Below are 23,707 nucleotides of genomic sequence, written 5' to 3' on the forward strand. Positions count from 1 at the left end.
TAAGGATTTATTCACTTAATTTATTTGAGGTCCAAAATTTGTGTCCATCGATGTCTTCATTGAATCGTATCAAATGTAGTAGTATAATATATCTCAAGACGGAGTGGCTGTGGGTTATGCCTCCCAAGGACAATCCCATCTGTACGTCCATTACCCCGGGGGAGGGGAATTATTGACCCCCTCAGAGAGGGTTCGCAACTTGGGCGTCCTCCTCAATCCACAGCTGACATTGGAATACCATCTTTCAGCTGTGGCGAGGGGGGCGTTTGCCCAGGTTCGCCTGGTGCACCAGTTGCGGCCCTACTAGGACAGGGAGTCATTGCTCACAGTCGCTCATGCCTTCATCACCTCGAGATTCGATTGCTGCAACGCTCTCTACATGGCGCTACCTTTGAAAAGTGTTCAGAAACTCCAGATCGTGTAGAATGCGGCCGCGAGAGCTATTGTGGAGCTTCCTAGATTTGCTCACATTTCTACAACACTCCGTGGCCTGCATTGGCTGCTGATCAGTTTCCGGTCACAATTCAAACCCCTACATGGCATTGGACCAGAATACCTCCGGAACTGCCTGCTACCGCACGAATCCCAGCAGCTGATAAGGTCCCACAGAGTTGGCCTTCTCCGGGTCCCGTCAACTAAACAATGTCATTTGGCGGGCCCCAGGAGAAGAGCCTTCTCTGTGGCGGCCCCAGCCCTCTGGAATCAACTCCCCCCAGAGATTAGAACTGCCCCCACCCTCCTTGTCTTTCGCAAGTTATTTAAGACCCACCTGTATCGCCAGGCATGGGGGAACTGAGACACATCCCCCAGGCTCTTACATTTTATTTATGGTATGTTTGTGTTGTATGGTTTTTAAATGATGGGTTTTTAAGCTGCTTTTTAATATTAGATTTGTTTCTATTGTAACATTGTTATTATTATTGTTGTGAGCCGCCCCGAGTCTTCGGAGAGGGGCGGCATACAAATCTAATAAATAATAATAATAATAATAATAATAATAATAATAATAATAATTATTATTATTATTATTATTATTATTATTATTATTATATGTCTCATGAGTTGTTAAGTTTACGGGGTGATTTCACTGGATGATTTTCTTTATGAGTAATTTTTAAAGATATATTTTTTATTTAGCCAGTGGTACCATTTATCCCAGGCTTTGTAGAATACCATTCTTCTATGAAGAACACAGGAACTGAATTTTCTCTCAATGGGGAAAGCTATAGGTGGATTCTCTTCCTTCTGCTACACATCAGGAAAATCCCTTGAATTCAATTGTAATGTGATGCTAACGAATAGGTATCATTGATCCTTATGCTCTGGCTGATGGATGAATGAGAAATCCATGTGCAGACCAAGCCAGATCCCAAGATCTGCCTCTTGGGAATCTGTGGAAGGGGGAAGAGATCAGTAATCATCTACAGGTAGTCCTTGCTTAGTGACTGGTTGCTTAGCAAGCATTCAAAATTACAACGGACCTTGCCAAAAGCTACTTATGACTCAGTTCTGGAGTTCTTATGACTGCATTCTCCCAGAGTCTCATGAATGCACTGTAGCACTTGGCAAACAATTCACCTTTCCTCTGTCACATGGCCCTGATTTACAACATTTTTTGCCAGTTTCTGGACTTTTCAGCTAGTTTTCAGCAAAAAAAAAAAAAAAAAAAAAAAAGTCCATAGGAATACATTGATCCGTTTAATAATCATCACAAAGAAGTCGTAAAATGGCATCTTGCCATGTGGGTGGCTTCACTTATGATTGTCATGAATTACAATGGAAACCCCTGGCTTCATTACAGCTGTAACTTGTGGCCTATCTTTATGAGAGTAGTAAATGGTGAGATAAATGCTTTGATCTTAATTGCTGAGCCTTAGAACCTCTTGGTGGGCTCTTTGTTAACCTGTGCTAGCAATGTAGCAAGCAGCAGTAGTCTATGTCAGTCTGAAGTCATTTTAGTTGGGGTCTTTGGCCTGCCACACTTTTTAATCTTTTAATATGCATTTTTTACTACTTAGGTGAAAAGTTGGGATGTAAAAGCTGACAGGCTAGTGAAGCAATTCCACAACAGATATCCAGACAAACCAAAGGATTCCCAGTGGGGTGTTTAAGAAAACTGTATTAACCCCCCTATGTTATTCTCTTTCTTTTCTTGTAGGACACAGTCTTTTCCTGAGGGGATTCTGCCTGTCAGGCTGAAGCCATTTTAGTTGGGGGTCTTTGGCCTGCCATATTAATGCTATTTTACAATGTATTCTTTGCTATGGGAGTTTGGGAGGGAGAATTGCATGAGGGCTGTCTGCATAGTCATAACAAATTCTTTCTAGATGGTCAAGGTCATCCTTTCTCTTCAGACTCTTGCACCTGCCAGGCTTTGGTAACCAGCTTTGGTCACCACATTACAAAAAAAGATGTTGAGACTTTGGGAAACGTGCAAAGAAGAGCAACTAAGATGATTAGAAGCCTGGAGAATAAAACATATGAAGAACAGTTGCAGAATTGGTTTTGGCTAATCTAGAGAAAATAAGAGCTGGGGGGGACAAGATAGCAGTATCCCTGTATTTGGGAGGTTACCACAAAGAGAAGGGGTGAGGGAGTCAGTTTATTTCCCAAAGCACCAAGAAACAATGGCTAGAAACTAATCAAGGAGAGAAACAACATGGAATTAAGATTAGATTAGATTAGATTAGATTTATTGGATTTATATGCCGCCCCTCTCCGCAAACTCGGGGCGGCTCACAACAATAATAAAAAACAGTACATAATAAAAATCCAATGCCCACCAATCTAATTACAATTTAAAATTAGCAATTTCCTAAAACAATCCCAATATATATAAAAACAGGCACACAGTCAATCAATCAACAACACAACTTGGGCAAGGGGGAGGTGTTTTAGTTCCCCCATGCCTGACGGCAGAGGTGGGTCTTAAGGAGTTTACGAAAGGCAAGAAGGGTGGGGGCAATTCTAATCTCAGGGAGGAGCTGGTTCCAGAGGGTCGGGGCCCCCACAGAGAAGGCTCTTCCCCTGGGTCCCGCCAGATGACATTGTTTAGTCGATGGGACCCGAAGAAGGCCGACTCTGTGGGACCTAACCGGTCGCTGGGATTCGTGCAGCAGGAGGCGGTCCCGAAGATATTCTGGTCCGGTGCCATGAAGGGCTTTATAGATCATAACCAACACTTTGAATTGTGACCGGAAACTGATCGGCAACCAATGCAGACTGCGGAGTGTTGGAGTAATATGGGCATACTTAGAGAAGCCCATAATTGCTCTCGCAGCTGCATTCTGCACGATCTGAAGTTTCCGAACACTTTTCAAAGGTAGCCCCATGTAGAGAGCGTTACAGTAGTCAAGCCTCAAGGTGATGAGGGCATGAGTGACTGTGAGCAATGACTCCCGGTCCAAATAGGGTCGCAACTGGCGCACCAGGCGAACCTGGGCAAACGCCCCCCTTGTTATTGTTACTGTCTCTATTTTATACTCGTAAACCGCCCTGAGTCCACCAGGAGAAGGGTGGCCTATAAAATGAATTAAATAACAAACAAACAAACAAATAATGAGTCAAACAAGATTTGCCATGAAATATTGTTGTATGCTCATGACATTTTTAGGCCAAATATAGCATTAAGGGCATACACTGCCTCTTAACATATCATACTTATCTAAATTTAATCTTGTTTTATTTTGTTTTGTTGTGGCTGTCTTGTGCAGTCTTCAGATGTGTTATTCAGTCAGTTCTGACCAGTTCTCTCAAACTGATAGTAGCAATTTTGAGTAGTTTGGAGAATCAGCAAATGCCACCTGAGCCACCTGAGCTTTTCGCTGCCTTCCGACTCCCAGCTGATTTATTGCTCTGCACAGGAGAATGGAGCTGGAAGGAAGGTTAGTGTGATGGGGAGTAAAGGGAGATTTTACAGTATCCTTCCCTTGGAGTGGGGATAGAAATAGAGATTTTATAGTATCCTTCCCCTGGAGTAGGGTGGAGATGGAGATTTAGTTGTTTCCCTTTCCCCAGAAATAGGAGGGAATAGAGTAGAGTAGGGTAGGGTAGGGAAGGGTAGGGTAGTGAAGGATAGGGTAGTGAAGGGTAGGGTAGAATAGAATAGAATGGAATGGAATGGAATAGAATTTTTTATTGGCCAAGTGTGATTGGACACACAAGGAATTTGTCTTGGTGCATATGCTCTCAATGTACATATGGGGATTGCGGACTATCCTTTCCCTGGAAAGGGGAGAGAATGGAAATTTTACAGTATCCTTCCCAGTGGTAGCTTGTTACTGGTATACCCTACCTAGAGTTCCATTCCAGTAGCGGCCATCAGATTGGGCAACTTGCACGCAACCGCTCTGTTGCCATCTTTGCCATTTTTTTTCCGGAATTTTGGGCCTTTTTTTGTTCCCTGCACATGCTCAGAAGCAAAATCTCACAAGGGGACACTCGCACATGTGAGATTTCAGTATATATTTTTTTTGCTTCTGCGAAGGCATGAAGCAAAAAATTGCTGAAATTGTGCCTGTGTGAGCATCCCTTCATGAGATTTTGATGTGTTTTTGCTTCCTGCGCATGTGCGAAAGCAAAATCGCATGAGAGGATGCATACACATGCATGTGCACAAGCACCCAAACCAGCAGGATGTGTGCACCATACACTGGTAAGCAGGTAAGTTCAACCCACCACTGATCCTTCCCCTGCAGTAGGGTGAAAATGGAGATTTTGTAATATCTTTCCTCCAGGGGTGGGGGAGAGAATGGGGATTTTGCAGTATCCTTCCCCTGCCACGCCCACCAAGCTACGCCCACATAACTGGTAGTAAAAAAAATTGAATCATACCACTGGCCAAATTGTTCATTTGATTCAGTGTCCTGTGTCACTCTTAAATATGAGTTAAGATAAGTTAGCAAAACTAAGTGTATTTTGCAAAGCTTGCCCCCACCCTTAGATAGGTACATATTTTCATTGATACCGTGTTTCAGAAATCCTTAACTCCCTACTTCCAAAAAAAAGTCAGGCACAAATTAGGTTACAATGTTTTTTAATTTATCTGAATAATATAATAATATAGTTGTCGGTTAACACTATACAGAGCTCATGAAAAGGATCCCCATGATATCTTCCGGCTAAAGCAAATTACCTTATTTCAGAACATCTTTGTAAAACCAAACACATTGAGCAAAACAAGAAAGAAGCAATCTTTTTCCAAGTTTTTTTAAAAAATCAAACATATTTGCAAGCCAGAACATCTCTGTAAAAGGAATGGGGCTTAATGCATTTGTTCAAAGTCCTATTTCCTTCTGCGGAATTTCTTTCTCTCCAGATCTGAAGCAGGTGGTTGTAATAGGTAAAGATCAATGGTCAGGTAAGAAACAGACCCCTTTGTTTACCAAGGCCCCTGAGAATAGCTAAATCCTCCACTAATTATTAACTGGAGAGCAAATAGCGCCAGTCCCATGCAATTGTAGGGTCAGGGTTATTTCCCACCCACCCCTGTCTGCTCCCAAAAACTTTTTAAAAAACTAAATCTAAACTAATGTCTGCTTCCAAATCCAGTCTTCTTTTTCCAGCATCATCTTTGCAGGTAATCTGGCCTTTGTTCAATATTTACATCTTTCACCAATGATTTGTTATTTAGGCAGGTTTGGTTGGTTACCTTTTTTCTTCCCAAGTCTTCTTGTATTCATTAAGTCCCTGATTCTTTCAGTCAAGCATGCGTTCGTTCATTCATCTTGTGTTCATTTTAGATTTATTTATTTTATCTATTTATTTATTAATTGTTCTTGTATGCCGCCCGACTCCCAAAGGACTCTGTAAATTTAGTTATTTATTCGATTTTTTTTAATGCCGCTCTTTTCCTTAGACTCAGGGCGGCTTAAAACATGTTAGCAATAGCACTTTTTTAATAGAGCCAGCATATTGTCCCCACAATCTGGGTCCTCATTTTACCCACCTCGGAAGGATGGAAGGCTGAGTCAACCTCAGTCAACAAATTCATTGTTTTTCTTCAACTTTGTGTCTCTTTAATATCTAGTTGCAGATTTTATTTATTTATTTGTTTGTTTGTTTATTAGATTTGTATGCCGCCCCTCTCCATTCTAAACTCAGGGGGGAGCTGGTTCCAGAGGGCCGGGGCCGCCACAGAGAAGGCTCTTCCCCTGGTACCCGCCAAACGACATTGTTTAGTCGATGGGACCCGGAGAAAGCCAACTCTGTGGGACCTAATCGGTCGCTGGGATTCGTGCGGCAGAAGGCGGTCCCAGAGATATTCTGATTTTGATTCCAACCCCCCCAAAATGGCTTTTGTATCAGAATAGTCAAAAGAGTTTATACAGCAGCCAGTTCTCAGTGCCATTTTCTGTTCCTCTCATTATTTAATTTGTCTGCTTCTTGATCTGTTCTCATAGCCTCGTACTCTTTGTACATATGCCTAAGCAGACCCAAAACAATGTGCTGATTGAAGCAAAGGATATGTATTTATTTATTTGCGTATTTAAATGGAGGAGACATGCAACTGAGTAGCTTACATTTTAAAAAGTAGCTTACATTAAAAAAAAAAGAAATATAAGAAGGGGAGGGAACATGTACATTCAGAAATATATATATCAAGGAAACAACTGTCAGAAGGTCTACACCCACCTTACCTTCGAAAATATTTTGGAATGTCATCAGAATGAGAGCCTTAGAGATTTCTGGATGGGATGCTTTTCCAGAGGATTGGTATTGCAATAGAGAAGACATACTTCCTACGTTTCCACACTGCTTAATTAAAAGGATTTGGAATGCATCATCTCTGCCTAATCTAGACATTTTTAGAACAGGCCTGTAAATGTTCTCAGTCGTCCAGGTGATGATTGTCCCAGGAGGTAACTGGACTTTCTGGTTTTTTTTTCTTTTGAAGACATTTCACTTCCTATCAAAGAAGCTTCTTCAGCTTCCCCACCATCCTGTCAGGGCTGAAGAAGTTTCTTGGATGAGAAGTGAAATGTCTTCAAAAGAAAAGAAAGAAAGAAAGTCTAGTTTCCTCCTGAAAAATCACCTTTGGGAGTATCAGAACAGGCATTTCATCCAATAACCAGGCCAATGAAAGCCTTCATGGGTAATAATCAGTACCTTGAATTATACCTAGAAACAGACATGCAGCAGCAATGATAAATGAATAAATCATAGCATGAACATCAGTCCCTGCACTGCTGCATTCTGGAACAGTTGAAATTTCCAAGTGGTCTTCAAAGGCAGACTCGTGTTCACTGCATATTGCAGTAATCCGTTCATGAGCTAGGTGAGCATCTAAAGAGCCTCCCAATCTAGATACAACAAAGATGAATCTGTGCAGCAGCTTGCTACCTGCTCTTTGAATAAGAGCTATGAATCCAGGATGACCCTCAAGTTGCCTACAGTCTAAAATAGGGAAGTACTATCTCATATAAAACTAAAGATGAAAAGTGCCCAGATTAAGGGTGGGAGGGAATATGTATACAGTGTTCCCTCGCTTTCGCGGGGGATGTGTTCTGAGACCGCCCGCGAAAGTCGAATTTCCGCGAAGTAGAGATGCGGAAGTAAATACACTATTTTTGGCTATGAACAGCATCACAAGCCTTCCCTTAACACTTTAAACCCCTAAATTGCAATTTTCCATTCCCTTAGCAACCATTCAGATTATTACTCACCATGTTTATTTATTAAAGTTTATTAAAAAAAATATTTATTAAAGGCAGACGAAAGTTTGGCGATGACATATGACGTCATCGGGTGGGAAAAACCGTGGTATAGGGAAAAAACCCACAAAGTATTTTTTAATTAATATTTTTGAAAACCCGTGGTATAGACTTTCCGCGAAGTTCGAACCCGCGAAAATCGAGGGAACACTGTATAGTCCATTTTGTTTTGTCAGGATTCAATCAATTTGTTCCTCCCCATTGAGACTTGAACAAACTCTAGACCAGGGTTTCTCAACCTTTCTAATACCACAACCCCTTAATACAGTTCCTCATGTTGTGGTGACCCCCAACCATAACTCTAGTGCCAATTCTCCCAACAGAATTTTAAGCTGATTGGCAGGAAGGTCAGAGGGACACCCCCACTGAAAACCCCTGATTGGTCGGATTGTAAAAAATATGTTCCAAGGCGCCAGAATAGAAGCTTTAGTTCCTAACACCATGGGAATTTTGTCTTTTCCCATGATCTTAGGCGACCCCTGTGAAACGGTTGTTCAACTCCCAAAGGGCTCACAACCCCTAAGTTGAGAACCACTGCTCTAGACACTCTGACAGGACATTGACATCATCATCTTGCTCAAGATGGGTGTCACCTGATACTGGTGACACTGACAGATGACTTCATCTGACAGTTTCATGTAGTTGCTGAACAAGAGAGGAGACACATCAAGCTCTGACACACCTTAGAAACAAAGAGCTGCAACATCCCCTCCCCAAACACTGACTGGAGCTGGGAAAGAGGAGAACCACTGTAAAATGATGCCTCCCTTCCCCAAACCCTGCCGCTGGTCCAGAAGGATACTGCAATCACTGGTATTGAAGACACTGAGAGATCAAGAGCACCACTCCCATCCCAGCTTCTCCAAAGGTCATCAGCAAGCACAACCAACGCTGTCTCTTTCTTGTTCTGTACTCTATTTTACTGTATTTTCTTGTTCTGTACTCTACTTTACTGTACTATAGTATACAGTAGGGGTGTAAAACTCAACTGTGGGCTGAATCTGGCCTGCAGGTACCCCCTCGAAATAGTGAAGGACTGGTCCATGGTTCCTCTGCCAGTGAAAATGGAGTCGGGAGGGCAGCAGTGCAACCCCCCTTCCCCGGGCTCTGTTTTAACTGAGAGAGGCTAGTAAATTAAAAGCAAAACAAAAAAGTGAGAAATATTTCCCCTTTAGTATTTGAGCATCCAATGAACAGGAAAGAAGAAAGGGAAAGAGGAAAGACAAAGAAAAAGAAGGAAAGATGTGAAGAAAGCAAGACGGAAAGATAAGGAAAAGGAGAAAGGAAGGATAAAGGAGAATGAAGAGGGAAGGAAAAAGAAGAAAAGGAAGAGAGGGAAGGAGATTATAGTGAGAGGGAGGGAGAGTCCATGCCCACTCCAGCCCCACAAGGTCAAATACAACCCACTACTTTGGCCTGAGATAATTACAGTTTCTCATTCTCCGGATGGCAAAGTCAAAGCTATCCTGGTGTTTCTATTCTTCTCCATGTACCTCTTTGTTTTCACTCCACATACATGTTATGCACTGTTAACTTATCCATATACTCGTCCTAAGCCTGGCCTTGTTTGTTCAGCTGCATCATTTGTTCCTGCATTCCTGCATTGTGTTTGCTGATGTATTCATCTCATTTTTTTAAAAAAAAATGTTCGTTCTCCCACATATCCCTTTATTTGTTTACATTTCTTCAGCACTCACATCACTCATTATACTTGTATACTCAAACAAACACACATATATACAGGCACCAACATTCCAGAATTGCCAGATGTCATAGCTGAACCCAAACTGATAAGGTTGTCTTATCTTCTTGTTCCAGAAGTTCTTGGGTTAATAATGCCTATCTTAGTTTGGGTCTTGTAGTAGCTGGCAAATTTTGTCACCACCTCTCCACCGCAACTGCTCATACATAATCCCGCTTGTCAATCGTACTGCCTGGTAGAGCGGTAGATCTAGCTGGAACAGAATAGGCAACACGGCCTGGGTAACGGTTGTCTCGTGGCGGGCAGGAGCAACATAGGAGTGATCCTCCAAGGAGTAGTAAGGCAGAAGCTGCCCAACCCACATAGAGAGCAGCCCCCAGTTCCCTCTTGAGAGGTTCAACCACAATTGGATTGTAAAAGTCACGGATGATGGAGTTGGCAGACCAGCAGACAGGAATAAGTGCGAGAAGTCCTGAGACAATAAAGAAGGCACCTGAAGTAATGACAATACGTGCCTTGGCACCTTCTTCCTCCACACAGTTGGTACACTTGGCTCCAACAATACTCACCAACAGTGCCAGGACAGCAAGGACCACAGAGATAACCATGAGGGCCCTGGCAGCTTGGACATCTTGAGGCAGGGCTAGCATGGAATCGTAGATCTTACACTGCATCTGGCCAGTACTCTGTACAACACAATTCATCCACAGGCCCTCCCAGATTATCTGAGCCACAACAATGTTGTTTCCGATGAATGCTGAAACCTTCCACATGGGCAATGCACATGAAAGAATAGTTCCCAACCAGCCAAGGATACAGAGGCCCATTGCCATGATCTCAAGCCCTGCAGATGCCATTATGGGTATCCTTCACCTTGGCTATAAAATGCACACCTTTCTCTTTTTTCTTCTTCTGCCCTTCAGGAGAACCAAAAATGTTGGTTTATGAACAGCAACACCAAAATACAAGTTGTTCTGGGTAGAAATCAATGAAGATTAAAAATACACTTTTTAAATGGTGGTACACAACGTCAGATGCAACGTTCACCCTGAAAGCAAAATCCTAATAAATAAATCCTAAAAGAATATTGAGCCACTGAGGTGGCTGTCCAAGACAAAGAAACTGTACGGAGCTTTTCGGCAAAATTAAGTCTCTCTAGTAGATTAGCGAGCAGAACTCTTATACAGAAGAGGCCTTCTTGGGTTACCTGCATATGGAAAGCAGCCTTGAAGGTGGCAATCTTCCGAGAGTCTGTTTTTCATGTATGATCATCCAGAAACAACTGCCTGTCAGGTGTCACTTTAGAAGCTGGGTTGGAGAAGGGTAGACCAAAGTCTGAAAGGTGAAGAACCCCTAGAGGGGAAATAAGGATAAATCCTTTTCTCTGTGGCTCCGAACAACCTGCTTGTTATTGCATTGTTCTGCTTCACAGGTACCTGTTGTCTAGAAGGATCCCAAGGGAGCTTGAGCTTAGGGACAGCAAGGGGTGGGTTATATCAACCCCCAACAGGTGGCTGGGAGGAGCAACAGGCCAATCCGAGAAGGGCATTGGGGGATCCATGGTAACCAAGACCTGGGTGGTGGTGTTATGGAGAGAGTTTGAATATTTCTTTATTTTCTGCTGGCTAGTTGGGAAGCTGCCCATTCCAGAGGAGAAAAAGGGGGGGAGAGGAAGAGGCCGGCGAAAAACAAGCAAGAGTAGAAAGGGAGGGAGGGAGGGAGGAGGAAAGACAGAGAGAGACATAGAGGGAGTTATTGTGGTCAAATTCTTTCAGAAGTTTTTTTTTTAATGGAAACTATTGATATTCATTATGCCAACCAGGAATAATGCCAGTGTTACACAGATGTGTCACATCTACTATATAAATTAACTGAAAGTTTTCACAAGAGTCCACACGCATTCATGTGCACACAGCCCTCACACAAACATCCCGTGATTTTCATTTTACAAATGCAATAACAGAAACTTTTGTGAAGTTCATTTTGTAAGATAAAATATTATCTTGAGTTGCACTGAAAGAATAAACAGTACCCTATTGTTAAGAGTGGTTGATCACAAAACGTTTGTTGGGAGCAGTATAATCTGACATTAGTATTCTACATTAATGTGCATAATATGATTAGAAACACTCACAACCTGTTCCTAATTCAAACTAAAGAAGGCGGACTTTGTTCTGATTATCCTGTATTTTAGTGGATTCAGTCCTGTTGTTAACTGTATGAGTTTGACTAAGCCGCTTTTGGTTCAACATGTTGGGAGAACCCAGTCAATTTTGGTTAATTAACAAATATTATGTACTAATCCAGTCATTGGGACTTACATATGTGCTTATCCATGTTGTGATTATGGTTACTTTAGCACCCAAACCCAGTTAAAGAGTTGTGATTCTACGTGAATTCTTTAACTTCGGTGTGAAACCAGAACTGCAATTGATTTAAACCTTGGCCTGCATAGTATTTCTAAACAACGTTATCCATTTTAGGATGTATGGACTTCACTTCCCAGAATTCCCCAGTCCAGAATTCTGAGAATTGTGAAGTTCAAGTATTTGTGTATGCATATACACAAATATGTATGCGTATATGTGAGAGAGAGGGAAGATGGAAGAAGTATCAATTTTAACTGCTTTTTCCTGCTTCAGGATGCAAAGCTAAGGCAATAGAGTGGTCTCAGAATGCTGTCATTCCCACCATGCCATGCCAGTCTGCCTGCCTGCCTGCCTGCCTGCCTGCCTGCCTGCCTGCCTGCCTACCTACCTACCTACCTACCTACCTATCTATCTATCTATCTATCTATCTATCTATCTATCTGTCTGTCTGTCTATCTGTCTATCTATCTATTGCATTTATATGCCGTTCACTCCAAATGGACTCTGAGCGGCTAACAACAGGTATAATACAATATAAGCAAAAAACCAATTAAAAACATAACTAAAACCACATGAACCTCTACCTAAGAACGCCTCTACTTAAGAACTTTTTAAGATAAGAACCGAATGTTCAAGATTTTTTTGCCTCTTCTTAAGAACCATTTTCTACTTAAGAACCCGAGTCCGGAAAAAATTCCCAAAAAATTTGAGAGCGGCACGAAGGCCCGGCCAGTTTCCTGCCATTCCCCCTTTAATCCCGGCCATCTCGAGCTTTTCTTGGCTGCCAGAGGAGGCTTTCGGTGGTGCTTAAGGAGGCTTTCACCGCCTCAGAGTCCCTCTTTTTTTTTTTTAAGCCTTAAAGTTTTGGATTTTTTTGATTCCCCTCACCTCATCTTCTTCCTTCTGCAGCAACTGTCCTCCTCCTCTTCTTCCTCCTCCTCCTCCCACCCAAATTCCGAGCTTTTATTTCTTTCCTATTGGGTTTGCATGCATTATTTGCTTTTACATTGATTCCTATGGGGAAAATTGCTTCTACTTAAGAACTTTTCTACTCACGGAACGAATTAAGTTCTTAAGTAGAGGTACCACTGTATTATAAACCATACTTGCAACCATCAGTCTTAATTCCAGGCCTGCCGGAAAAGCCAGGTTTTAACAGCTTTCCAGAAAACCAGTAGGGAGGAGATAATGCGAATCTCTGGGAACAGTTGATTCCATAGGGTTTGGAGCTGCCACAGAGAAGGCTCTTCCCTGAGGTCCCATCAACTGACATTTTTGGGCAGATGGGCCCTGGAGAAGGCCGACTCTGTGGGCCCTTACTGGCCACAATGAGGTATGAGGGAGGAGGCGGTCTCCTAAATAGTTTGGCCTTGAGCCATTTAGAGCTTTAAAGGTGATAACCAACACCTTGAATTGTGCTTGGAGACCGACTGGCAACCAATGCAGCTCGCATAGAGATGGAATAATACGGGCATACCGTGGTACGCCCGTTATTGCACACGCTGCTGCATTTTGCACCAGCTGAAGTCTCCGAACACTCTTCAAGGGTAGCCCCATGTATAGCGCATTGCTTCTGCCTCCCAGAAATATGTAGAGAGAAGAAAAGGGAAAACCAGTATGATAAATGGAGATTAAATTATACATATAGTTTTGCTTTTATTCCCAGATTTTTCAGCATTGCAGCCATTAGTTGTTGGATTCTCCTGCCTAAATTGACTAGAACAGAAATTAGCTTAAAAGTCCATTTCCTGATGTTTATCCCTTTCCTCTCTTTGACCTTGTATTATACTATTACTAGGTTATTCCTCTAGTTCTTTACCTCTTCGGGAAAACTTCTTTACCTATGCTGGGAAAACAAGTGTTAATTGCTTTCCTTTTCAGGACATGTAGATTTTAATCCAGTCTCCTTCTGCTGTCTTCCTCTCACATATGAAATTTTTATATCCGGCGAATCTATTAGTTAATTTTTCTATTCTTCCTGTCTCTTGGGCTTTAAGAAACTGGCAATGTTCTTGGGCTTCAGCTACAAGAAAATGGCAATATTCTCTCAAATAAAGATCCTAGTAGCATCTTTTCTGACCAACCAATTTTATTGAAAGGCACTAACTTTCAAGAGCTGCAACTCATTTTATCAGATGCACTGAGCTCCAGACGGATGTAAGGTTTAAAGTGGGATAAGGCATGGTGTGGGGGGCGGAAGTGAGGGGACAAGAGGTTAGCTGTGTAGGCGCAAGTTACTTGTGAGGCAGAGCACACAAGTATCTTATCAACTAACATTTATAATGTGCTAAAAGCCCTTTGTGTTTGTTGAAATCTTCTGAGATTGTCTAAAACCTTTGAGTCCCAGTCTTTTGTTGACTGGTGCTGTTTGTCTCCCTCCCCACCCCCACCCCCGCCCATGATGGTCATTGTAAGGCTTTCACAGAGGTCAAAAAGCTGCGATATTACTCCTGATGTCAAATTTGTGTCCATTCATTCTTTTTGCAAAAAAGTGTGTCCCATTTGCTTTATGTATAATCTGGAGGATCAGTTGTTGAATCCTTGCAGGAATGAAGGACTGCAATCTTGTAATAAGCTACGGTTCTTTATTAACAGAAGTAATGGTTACAGAACTGGAAACGAGACAAACATGGCCGTGCCTGGCAGCTATATATATGCCGGGCTGCCAGGCTGAGCCAACCAATCGCCTTGCAGTATTTTCCCGCCCAAGGAATGTGGGGCGGGTACAAGGCCTAACTGTCCTCTGGACACAACATTAGTGATGGTAATAGATATTAAAAGAAAAGCACTTCTCAACTTATGTATGTGTTGTTGGTGCTTGCACAGGGCTGCTGATAGTGATGTGGGAACAAAGTAGTCTTTTGGATCTGTGGCAAATTCCAATTTCCATGTTAGCATCACTATTCTGTTGTTGGTCGTTCTTTGTGAGAATCTGCTTCAGACTGGACAATTGTCTACATGCCAACTGGTGCCTGAAAAAGTGCAGTGTCATTGTCTAATATGGATTATACAGTAGCTTATTAATAATGCATTCGAGTATTTTCAGTGGTGAGCTGGAATAAACTGTAGTAGTCTGGAAGAACTCTTGCCCATTTCACCTTGTTAAAACCCACCATTTCGTCAATAAACCTGGCAAAGGAGAGTGGGAAGGAAAGGAATGCTAGTGAACTTAAAAAAAAAAAGAAGATGTTCCTGCATTTCACTGATCAAATTCCCTTCAGAAGAGGGAAGACCTAGCAGGACAAGATGGCTGAAGACAAGATGGCTGAGGAAAACAACAACAACAACCTGTGACCAGAGGGAGCGGCTATCTTTTCAACAGCCAGTAGTGGATTGGAAGGGCAAAAAATGAAAAGAAGTACAGCAGGCAATGTGAGAAATGCCACCTGTCTTGGAACAAGCAGATAATACTTTTCATATGTAGCAAAAACAAAAATTGACAGAAGTTGCCTCCCCAGTAGATGTATGCAGGGAAGGACTACCAATTTTTTTACTACCACACTGTGGCCTGGCTTATTTTGTGGGTGTGACTTGATGGTCATGTGACCAAGTGGGAGTAGCTTGATGATCATGTGACCAAGTGGGAGTAGCTTGATGATCATGTGACTTGACCAAGGATTTTCCAAGAACCTCAAAACAATATCCATATCAATGGATATTGAAGTGAGCAGCTATAGAACAGTGAAATGACAGAAACACCTCACTTAGAATTTTGAAAGCACATTTTGAGCATTTTCATAAAGGCACTTTCATGATTAAAATGGCCACTCACCAAATAATCACTTACTCAAAGGCAACAAAGTGAATATCCCAAAATGCTCCATTCCACATAACATTCTTAACCCTCCTTCCTGCAGACTACCAAACAAAATCAAGGTTTCTGGCAAAACATTAGATTTCAAGCATTATTCATTTTATTTTCTAGAGCTGGGGTCCCCAAACTTGGCAACTTTAAGACTTGTGAATTTCAACTCCCAGAATTCTCCAGCCAGTTAGGAAGATCTCTGTTCTGGAGAATATTATAGCCATTCGGAAAGGAGGGGGAGGCAGAAACCCAGATCACATAGAATTAATTCCAGATCTTATCTCCTTATACTTTTCCTAGACACTTTTGTTTGTAGAATTGCTGACGTTAGGGTTTTTAAAACTTTCGGAAAGAACACAGAGACTGCCCAAAGAGGACGCCCTGCATTTTCTTTCAACATCTTTCAGTGCAAATTGAGTGCTCTGGGGTGGAGCTCCATTTTTACTACCTCACTGCGTCCCCTCACCCCTGATTGTGTGTGTGTGGGGGGGGGGAACTGGATGACACCAAGCACTCCTGCCCTTGCAGGGGCAACTGGTCACACAGATCAACCCTAATTCTAAATCTCACTGAACACAAAGGGTTTATTTCTGAGTTAAGCATGTACCAGACTGTTTGGTATGTAAACTGCCACATCCCCGGATATAGCTCTTATAAGGCAAACCTAAGACAGTCAAATAAAGTAATCGGGTAGTCTAACGGGAGTTTTCTATCTCCAGTTCAAAATGAGGCATGTTGCCCAAGACTGATAAGATGCTGAACACACATAGCTCTGAAAAGAGTTGATAAGGTGGCAACCGCAGTTGATAAACAAGAGATTATTGTTTGCCAGGCATAGCTGTAAAAGGAGTTGCCTTCTAACCTCTGGATGGCCTTTTCATTTTCCTTGTGGAACAAGTGAAAAAAGAAATGGGGCTCCCCACTGTTAACCTGTAGTGCTTGTACGCACTATTCAAAATGGCATCTGAATTTTTGCATTGGAAAATTCAAGAGCCATCAAAGTAAAGGAAGAAATCTCAAGGGAAGAGTTTAATATTTCAAGCATGAAAGCAATAAATATTTTTGTGACATTTTAACACCTAAAATCCTTAATTATTATCACCCTCATTATTATTCATCTGTATTATCTTTGTTCACTAAATTTGAGATAATATATTTGGCTCAATTATTCTAATTGTCACTCATTATCACCTTGTGTGAAAACGTAGACTAGAGAAAGTGACAATCTGAAGTCTCTTCTGTATTTTTTTAGCAAAGAGGATGGGATTTTAATTTTGACTTGCTTTTCAAAGCTGACCAACAGCAGTGTAGCCTTCAAATTTTGCTAACTCACAAAATTCCTTTATCCCAACAACAGCCATACTGCCTGGGAGATTACAGCAGGGAGTTATCCAACATTACATTTGGGCAGCACCAGGTTACAGAAGTATTCTAAGCATAAACTACTACTGAAAATATCTTCACTGCAGCAAGCTATTCTGCAAAGTTTTAGAGCACTAGCAAAATATTTATTATTTGATTGTCTGGTACTCTATCTCTCACTAGTAAATCATCTTTTCATCTTGTCTTAACATTTGAAGATGCCCAATTGAAATGCCATTTATCACAGCTACTAAAATTATAATCCTGTGAAACATTTGGACCAGGGTTTTCTCACCTACTTGTAGTAGGAGAAAAACTGTCATTCCTGAAGATGGAATAGCTTTTTTCCAATGAAGTAGCAGTTTTCCATTAGGCTGGAGGCCTAGAGTCAAGGGATAAAAATATTTGTGTTTTCTCTATTAAGATTTAATCATGTGCTTATTTTCTCAGTTTTAAAAAACAATGCCTTCATCTTAAGCCTATTGAGAGTTATTAAATACATTCTGCAAATGCACAGGCAGTACAGTGCTGTGTAGCAGGTTGGATTTTATTTCCAAAAGGTGTTTTGGAGTGTGTAAGAAAAAAAAATCCAGAGTTTGGAGATAACACCAAAAGTGCTTTAGTGTTGAGTAGCAAATTGCTGGTCAACGGGAAACAGCAGATTATTGGTGTTTTGATATTCTTCAGGAAGTATCCAGCTGAGCATGGTGGGATGTAGCAAACTAAATGGCTTGCCAATTTAACCTATGAGAATTGTTTTTTATATACAGTACAGTATATTAGAATAGAGGACCTGCTTGACAAATGTATATTTTATTTTATATACGCTGAGAGCATCTGCACCAAGACAAATTCCTTGTGTGTCCAATCACACTTGGCCAATAAAATTCTATTCTATTCTTCTGATCTGCTAGTTATGTAGGATTCAACTATGGTTATAGTGTGAAGCAAATGTCATTTTTAAATGGGGTTGGCATTTCCAGCAACAAGCCCCTTTTCATGGATCATGGAGCCCTCTCTTGCTGAAAATCAACAGTGCAACTTCTACCATTTTTAGATAAAAAGTGCAAAAACACCATGTAAACTAAACAGGCTTCATACAATTAAAATGAACAAAGTTCTCAAAAAATAAAAATAAAAAGCCTACAAATTTTTAGCCTATTTTTATTTTATGCATGTTCTTCTTTGCAGGTCACACACAAAAAAACTTAAGATAGCTAATGAATGTGCTGGAATATATTAAGTCCCTTTGAAAAAATCTGCTTGTTTTCAAGGCTATTATTTGCTTCACTTTTCAAACTATTGCATTCACTACACGTTTTGTCCTTACAGTCATTGTATAGTACTTTCCATATTGTAGAATGTGCATGTATTATAGCACTTCATATTCATACAAAGGGCAACACAGACTATGACTGGATTTATATAGAATAATGAACCACATATGAGTCATTCACATATTAACTTAGCATATTGTGCCACCTAAAGTCCATCAAATTAGTTTGAAATTCAGTAGTTGAGTTTATATACTGTACTATGCAGCTACTATGGCATAAAATTGTGTGGGGTTTTTTGGCTGAAATGCTGCAACAATGTATGCATCTTGTGGGAGAGGGAGCATCTTGTTAAGCCATAATAATTATATTTCATTGAACAAAGCTTATTATACAAACATAGCTGTTAAATCCTCTGAGTTATGACAACGCCAAAAGCCATACCACTACAGGTCTCTCCTGATTGGCTAAGTCGTGAGCAGCCAGCAAGCGGGAAAACAAAGCCCTGTTTGACGTGTTGTTCTCATTCTCATGCCTGTTACAATAAAGACTGTTTTCTTGGCACAAATTGCCTCACCTCAGTTATTGTCCACTCAGGTTCTCCATACCAAACAATAGCAATTGTGTTTCTGATTTTAATTAATTAGCTTGCTTTTCCATACGTTGATGTTTTGTGACCAACCATGTTATCTTCCGCAGCCATTTTGTCTATAACAGTCATTTTGTGACCATGCCCATTTCAAAATTCCAGATAATAATAATAACAACAAGAGAGCTGGAAGGGATCTTGGAGGTCTTCTAGTCCAACCCCCTGCTTAGGCAGGAAACCCTACACTGATAATGATGTTCTCATTATCCCTGTACAACAATTGTGCTGTGGGGATATAAGGTAGTTTATAAATGTACTGATTTGAGTTACTATTTGTGTTCTCTTATGAAGAAATGGAGTGGGCAATTATATAGGAGTTGTCAAACCGGTGAACCAATGGCAGGGCTTTTATTTTCCCACTTGCCGGCTGTTTGTGTCTTATTTATTTATTTATTTATTTATTTGTTTGTTTGTTTGTTTATTGGATTTATATGCTGCCCCTCTCTGAAAACTCGGGGCGGCTAACAGCAATCATAAACAGTGTACAATAATAATCCAATACTAAAAGCGAATTAAAAAACCCTTAATATAAAAAACCAAACATACATACAAACATACCATGCATACAATTGTAAAGGCCTAGGGGGAAAAGGAATCTTAATTCCCCCATGCTTGGCTGCAAAGGTGGGTTTTAAGTAACTTACAAAAGGCAAGGAGGGTGGGGGCAATTCTAATCTCTGGGGGGAGTTGGTTCCAGAGGGCCGGGGCTGCCACAGAGAAGGCTCTTCCCCTGGGTCCCGCCAAGCAGCATTGTTTAGTTGACAGGACCGGAGAAGACCCACTCTGTGGGACCTAACTGGTCTCTGGGATTCGTGCCGCAGCAGGCAGTCCCTGAGGTAATCTGGTTCGGTGCCATAAAGGGCTTTATAGGTCATAACCAACACTTTGAATTGTGACCGGAAACTGATCGGCAACCAATGCAGACTGCGGAGTCTTAGCCAATCAGCAGAGACCTGCAGCCAGCATGGCTTTTGGTGGTAGCCTAAGTCCAATTTGGGCCACTATTTCTCAATCCAAGTAACCTCACAGAGTTGTTTTTATGGGGAACAACTGGAGGAGGATATACTATGTGCAATACCTTGAGGGTGTAGAAATACAGAATATAAACAACAAATAAATAATACATTATTTTCCAGAAAAACCCTTTAACACTGATTATATAAAAGACGGATGAATTGAATGTAATTTCAATACAAGCAGCCCTTTATTTACAAACACAATTAAGCCCAATTTTTTTGTTGCTAAGCAAGACGGTTAAATGAGTTTTGCCCCATTTGTTGTTAAGCGAATCACTGCAATTGTTAAGTTAGTATAACATATTGTAGTTGTAACATAAATCTGGCTTCCCCATTGTCTTTGCTTGACGCAAAAGGCGATCAGTTGAGCCCAGGACATACTGCAACTGCCATAAATAAGTTAATTGAAAAGTCTTTGAATTTTGATCACATGATCATGGTGAAGCTACAAGTCATAAATTGCTTTTTTCAGTGCCATTGTAACTTCAGTCACTAAACAAACTGTTGTAATTTGAGGAGTACTTGTATTTACATCTCAGTCTGACTTTTGTAAATTTGCTAGACTATGTTTAAAATTATAGTTAGACCAATAAGAGTAAAGATCTTCATTAATATTCCCCAAAGTTCTCATGGAAAACCTCTACGCTTTTCCATCCACAACATTCCTGTAAGGCAGTAGTGGGATGCTATATGTACGGTAGAGGACGGTGCGCATGCACAGAAGCAAAATCTCCCAAGGGGATGCACAGACGCATGAGATTTTGGTGATTTTTTTGCTTCTGTGTGGGACAAAATCTGACTTGCATGTGTATCCCCTTGCAAAATTTCAGTGCATTTTTGCTTCCTGCGCATGCACTGAAGCAAAAACATGCTGGGACACATGTGCGCAGCGCCCATGGAAGAGAACCGAAGCTGCTCCAATTCATTTCACTTTGGGGCTCAACTAAGAAAATCCAATTTGAGATTGCTCCTTCTGAGTCCAACACTCCAGCCCAGCTGCCCTGCACAGCATCTCTGAAGCCTGGCCAAACCAAGAGAGTAGTCCTGACTGAGTGCTCGCCCAGGTTGACCAGGGTGACCTGGATCAATTCCCAGAGGGAGGTTACTTGACACCACCTCTGGCTGAAAGGGGCGAAAGAAGGAGGCCGCTGGGAGACAAGTTGTGAAGCTTGCTTTCTAGGTCATTGCTGCGTGCAATTAGTGACCATGTTCCCGTTTTGCAGAAGATAGGATCGCGTTGCTAAGGGAGACGAACTGGCCGGGGAACAAAGGCAGGCAGTGAAAGGAGACCAGTGCCAGCTCACCTGGGAGAGATCAAGTGTCTAACTCTCTGATTTCCCCGCCGCCCAGACTCCGGGGGCGCCATCTGGCGGTCAGCGAAGAAAGAGCGCTCCTTCCCAAATTACCTCTCGTTTCACCGCACCCCCCACCCCACCCCACATCCTACCCGGGAACTCTGGGTGGCCGGTTTGCCCGGAGAAAAACGATGATCGTGAGAGTTGAGGTCATGCTTTAAAGTGGAAAACACTTTTCACTTCTTAGGACAAAGGCTGCTTGAACTCTTTTGTCCATCTCAAGTGTGAGCTGCCAAACGCAAATAAGCAGGTGTTTCCTCCCCCGCTTCGGTTCTTTTCGCTTTATTTCCCGCGCATCGGTTGTAGCTTCCAGTGTCATTCTTTGCAGAGATCTGTATTGAATTCAGTCGGGCAATTCCGGTTTTTGCTCGCCTGCAAAGGCGGGTTGGGGATGACATATGGTGGCCAACAGGCAACCCGAAGGAACGGGTAATTGTTTTGTCGCGCCATGGTTCTAAGGCTGAAAATTGCTCTCTGCCTCTTGGCATTGCTTCATGCTGCTCGGAGCTCGCTTTCCTTAAGTACGTTTTATATTCCCCCCCCCCCCAATTTTTTATTTTGTAGCTGTTTTCAACCCATTTACCAAGAAAGGTAAATTCTCTTAATTTTGTTTTTAAAAAAACCTCTTACAATACACTAGCTGCCACTGGGATGGTACAAAGCTCTGCCTTTATAATGCATTTGTAACTTGGAGCTTTTGCATTTTGACAGCATTCAAAATTTGGCTCATTCACAAAATGGCTGCCAGGGGACGCTTGCTTATTCTAAAAGGGACTGTGGCACGTTCAGTCACATATTAACCAGAAAGTGAATATTACCTAAGATAGACCAGAAATCAATACTTTGTGCAAACCAAAGGTTTGCACTCACAACCTAGCTTTTTGCTATTCATTCCATTTTAATTTAAAATCTCTTTTAAAACCACACAGGGCCTGATAAGCACCAAGGGAAGATATGTGAGAGTTACTGCTTACCTCTGTCCTGTTTATAATTTATGCCAAAACTAATGACTGGTTTAAAATGTGTGTTTTACCCAGGAGATAATGTCAAAACTGGAACAGTCCAGTTAGCGACAACTTTGGAAGATTTAAGAGTTGAAACGCATCTTGTGTTAAATGTTGATTAACCAGCTGACACTCAACAGCCCTCAGAACGGAATGACCCAGGCATAAAACATCAGAGTAAGCCAAGCTAAACAAATGCATTTGTCACACACGACTAGATAACGGATTATGCAAAAAAATCACAACACCTAGGAAAGAACTCACATTCCCAGGCCAATTCAGAGCAAAAAGTGTTACTCTCTAAGGAAGATGTCAATTAGAGCAGAATATTCTAGCATCTGTGTGGCACCTGGACTGGATTTGAGGCCAGACGTGAATACTTAGTGGGACTGCAGATCTCAGGACATACATTTTTTTTCAAATAAATATTGCCTATTCTTAACAGTCTCCTGTATAAAGTATGCACAGGTTAAATGTGCAGGATGGAGTCTTTAACTCTTTTGAAATGAAACTCCCAAAATTAATGCTGCTTTGTTTCTTTCCGGATGCTTGAACACAAAAGGGAAAAGGGAATAGAAATGCTATCAATATTTCCTCTAATTATTTATAAATGTGGACCCAGTTCGTTTATAATTACAGATAACCCATGACAATAGGTTAGAATTATAGTCATAAGTTGTAACAGTAATATGCTTAGGGAAGCATTGTGTGACCAGACCAAATTTTTCAGCATTTTTGGTGGCAATCGTTAAGCATATCCATTTTATCTAATGGGTATTTTTTGCCAGAAACTTAAGTAAACTCTGGGAAGCAATAAAAAATGTAAAAAAAAAAAAAAAAATCACAGTCGTATGATAGTCCAATTGATTATGAAGATGAATGACTTGCCAAGTGCTTGAAATGTCATTAAGATTAGAACTGTGAAAATTGTTGGCTAATTTACAGATGTTTTACAATCAGTATAATAAAACACTTTAGAATTAAACCAATATATCTTAGATATTTTCTGAACTAAAAGAGAAAAAGCAGATTAGGTCTTATAGCGAACATTCTATTACATTCTTAAAACTCATAGGAGCCTTCCCTTTGCTGGCTGGGGAATTCGGGAAGTTGAAGTCCATGTATCTTAAAAATTGCCAAGGTTAAGAAATACTAATTTAGACTCTTAGGTAATCTCAAAACTGTTATAGAGAACACAGGAACTCTAAACATGCTTAGAAAACCACAAAGCTCTGAGCACTGGAAGGAGATGGGAAAGGTAGAACACAGAATGGGACAACTTACCATGGCCAACTTGCTACGGCCATTTTGCCTTGGACAATCTGCTGCAAAATAGCTCGCTGAAGCCAACTTGTCACAGGACAACTCACTGCGACACAATTCCACGCAGGATAACTCAATGTGATAAATGCTATCCACCATTGTTTCTTTGATAAAAATGTAATAATGTATTGCATTG

At 41.3% G+C, this 23,707-nt stretch overlaps 1 protein-coding gene across 1 annotated transcript; it reads right to left on the minus strand.

The window, feature by feature from the left end:
• Positions 1 to 5,018: 5,018 nt before the first annotated feature.
• On the minus strand, positions 5,019 to 10,858 carry LOC139152969 (claudin-9-like). The gene has a single exon (XM_070726445.1). It carries the CDS (start codon positions 10,269 to 10,271, stop codon positions 9,615 to 9,617), a length of 657 nt encoding a protein of 218 aa, XP_070582546.1. The 5' UTR covers positions 10,272 to 10,858; the 3' UTR covers positions 5,019 to 9,614.
• Between the last annotated feature and the right edge of the window lie 12,849 nt (positions 10,859 to 23,707).

This window comes from Erythrolamprus reginae, chromosome Z (assembly GCF_031021105.1).
Source record: "Erythrolamprus reginae isolate rEryReg1 chromosome Z, rEryReg1.hap1, whole genome shotgun sequence".
Classification (NCBI taxonomy): Eukaryota; Metazoa; Chordata; class Lepidosauria; order Squamata; family Dipsadidae; genus Erythrolamprus; species Erythrolamprus reginae.

What these genes read in the sequence shown, in the direction of transcription:
- LOC139152969 (XM_070726445.1), bottom strand. Translation starts at nt 10,271, where the DNA reads ATGGCATCTGCAGGGCTTGAGATCATGGCAATGGGCCTCTGTATCCTT.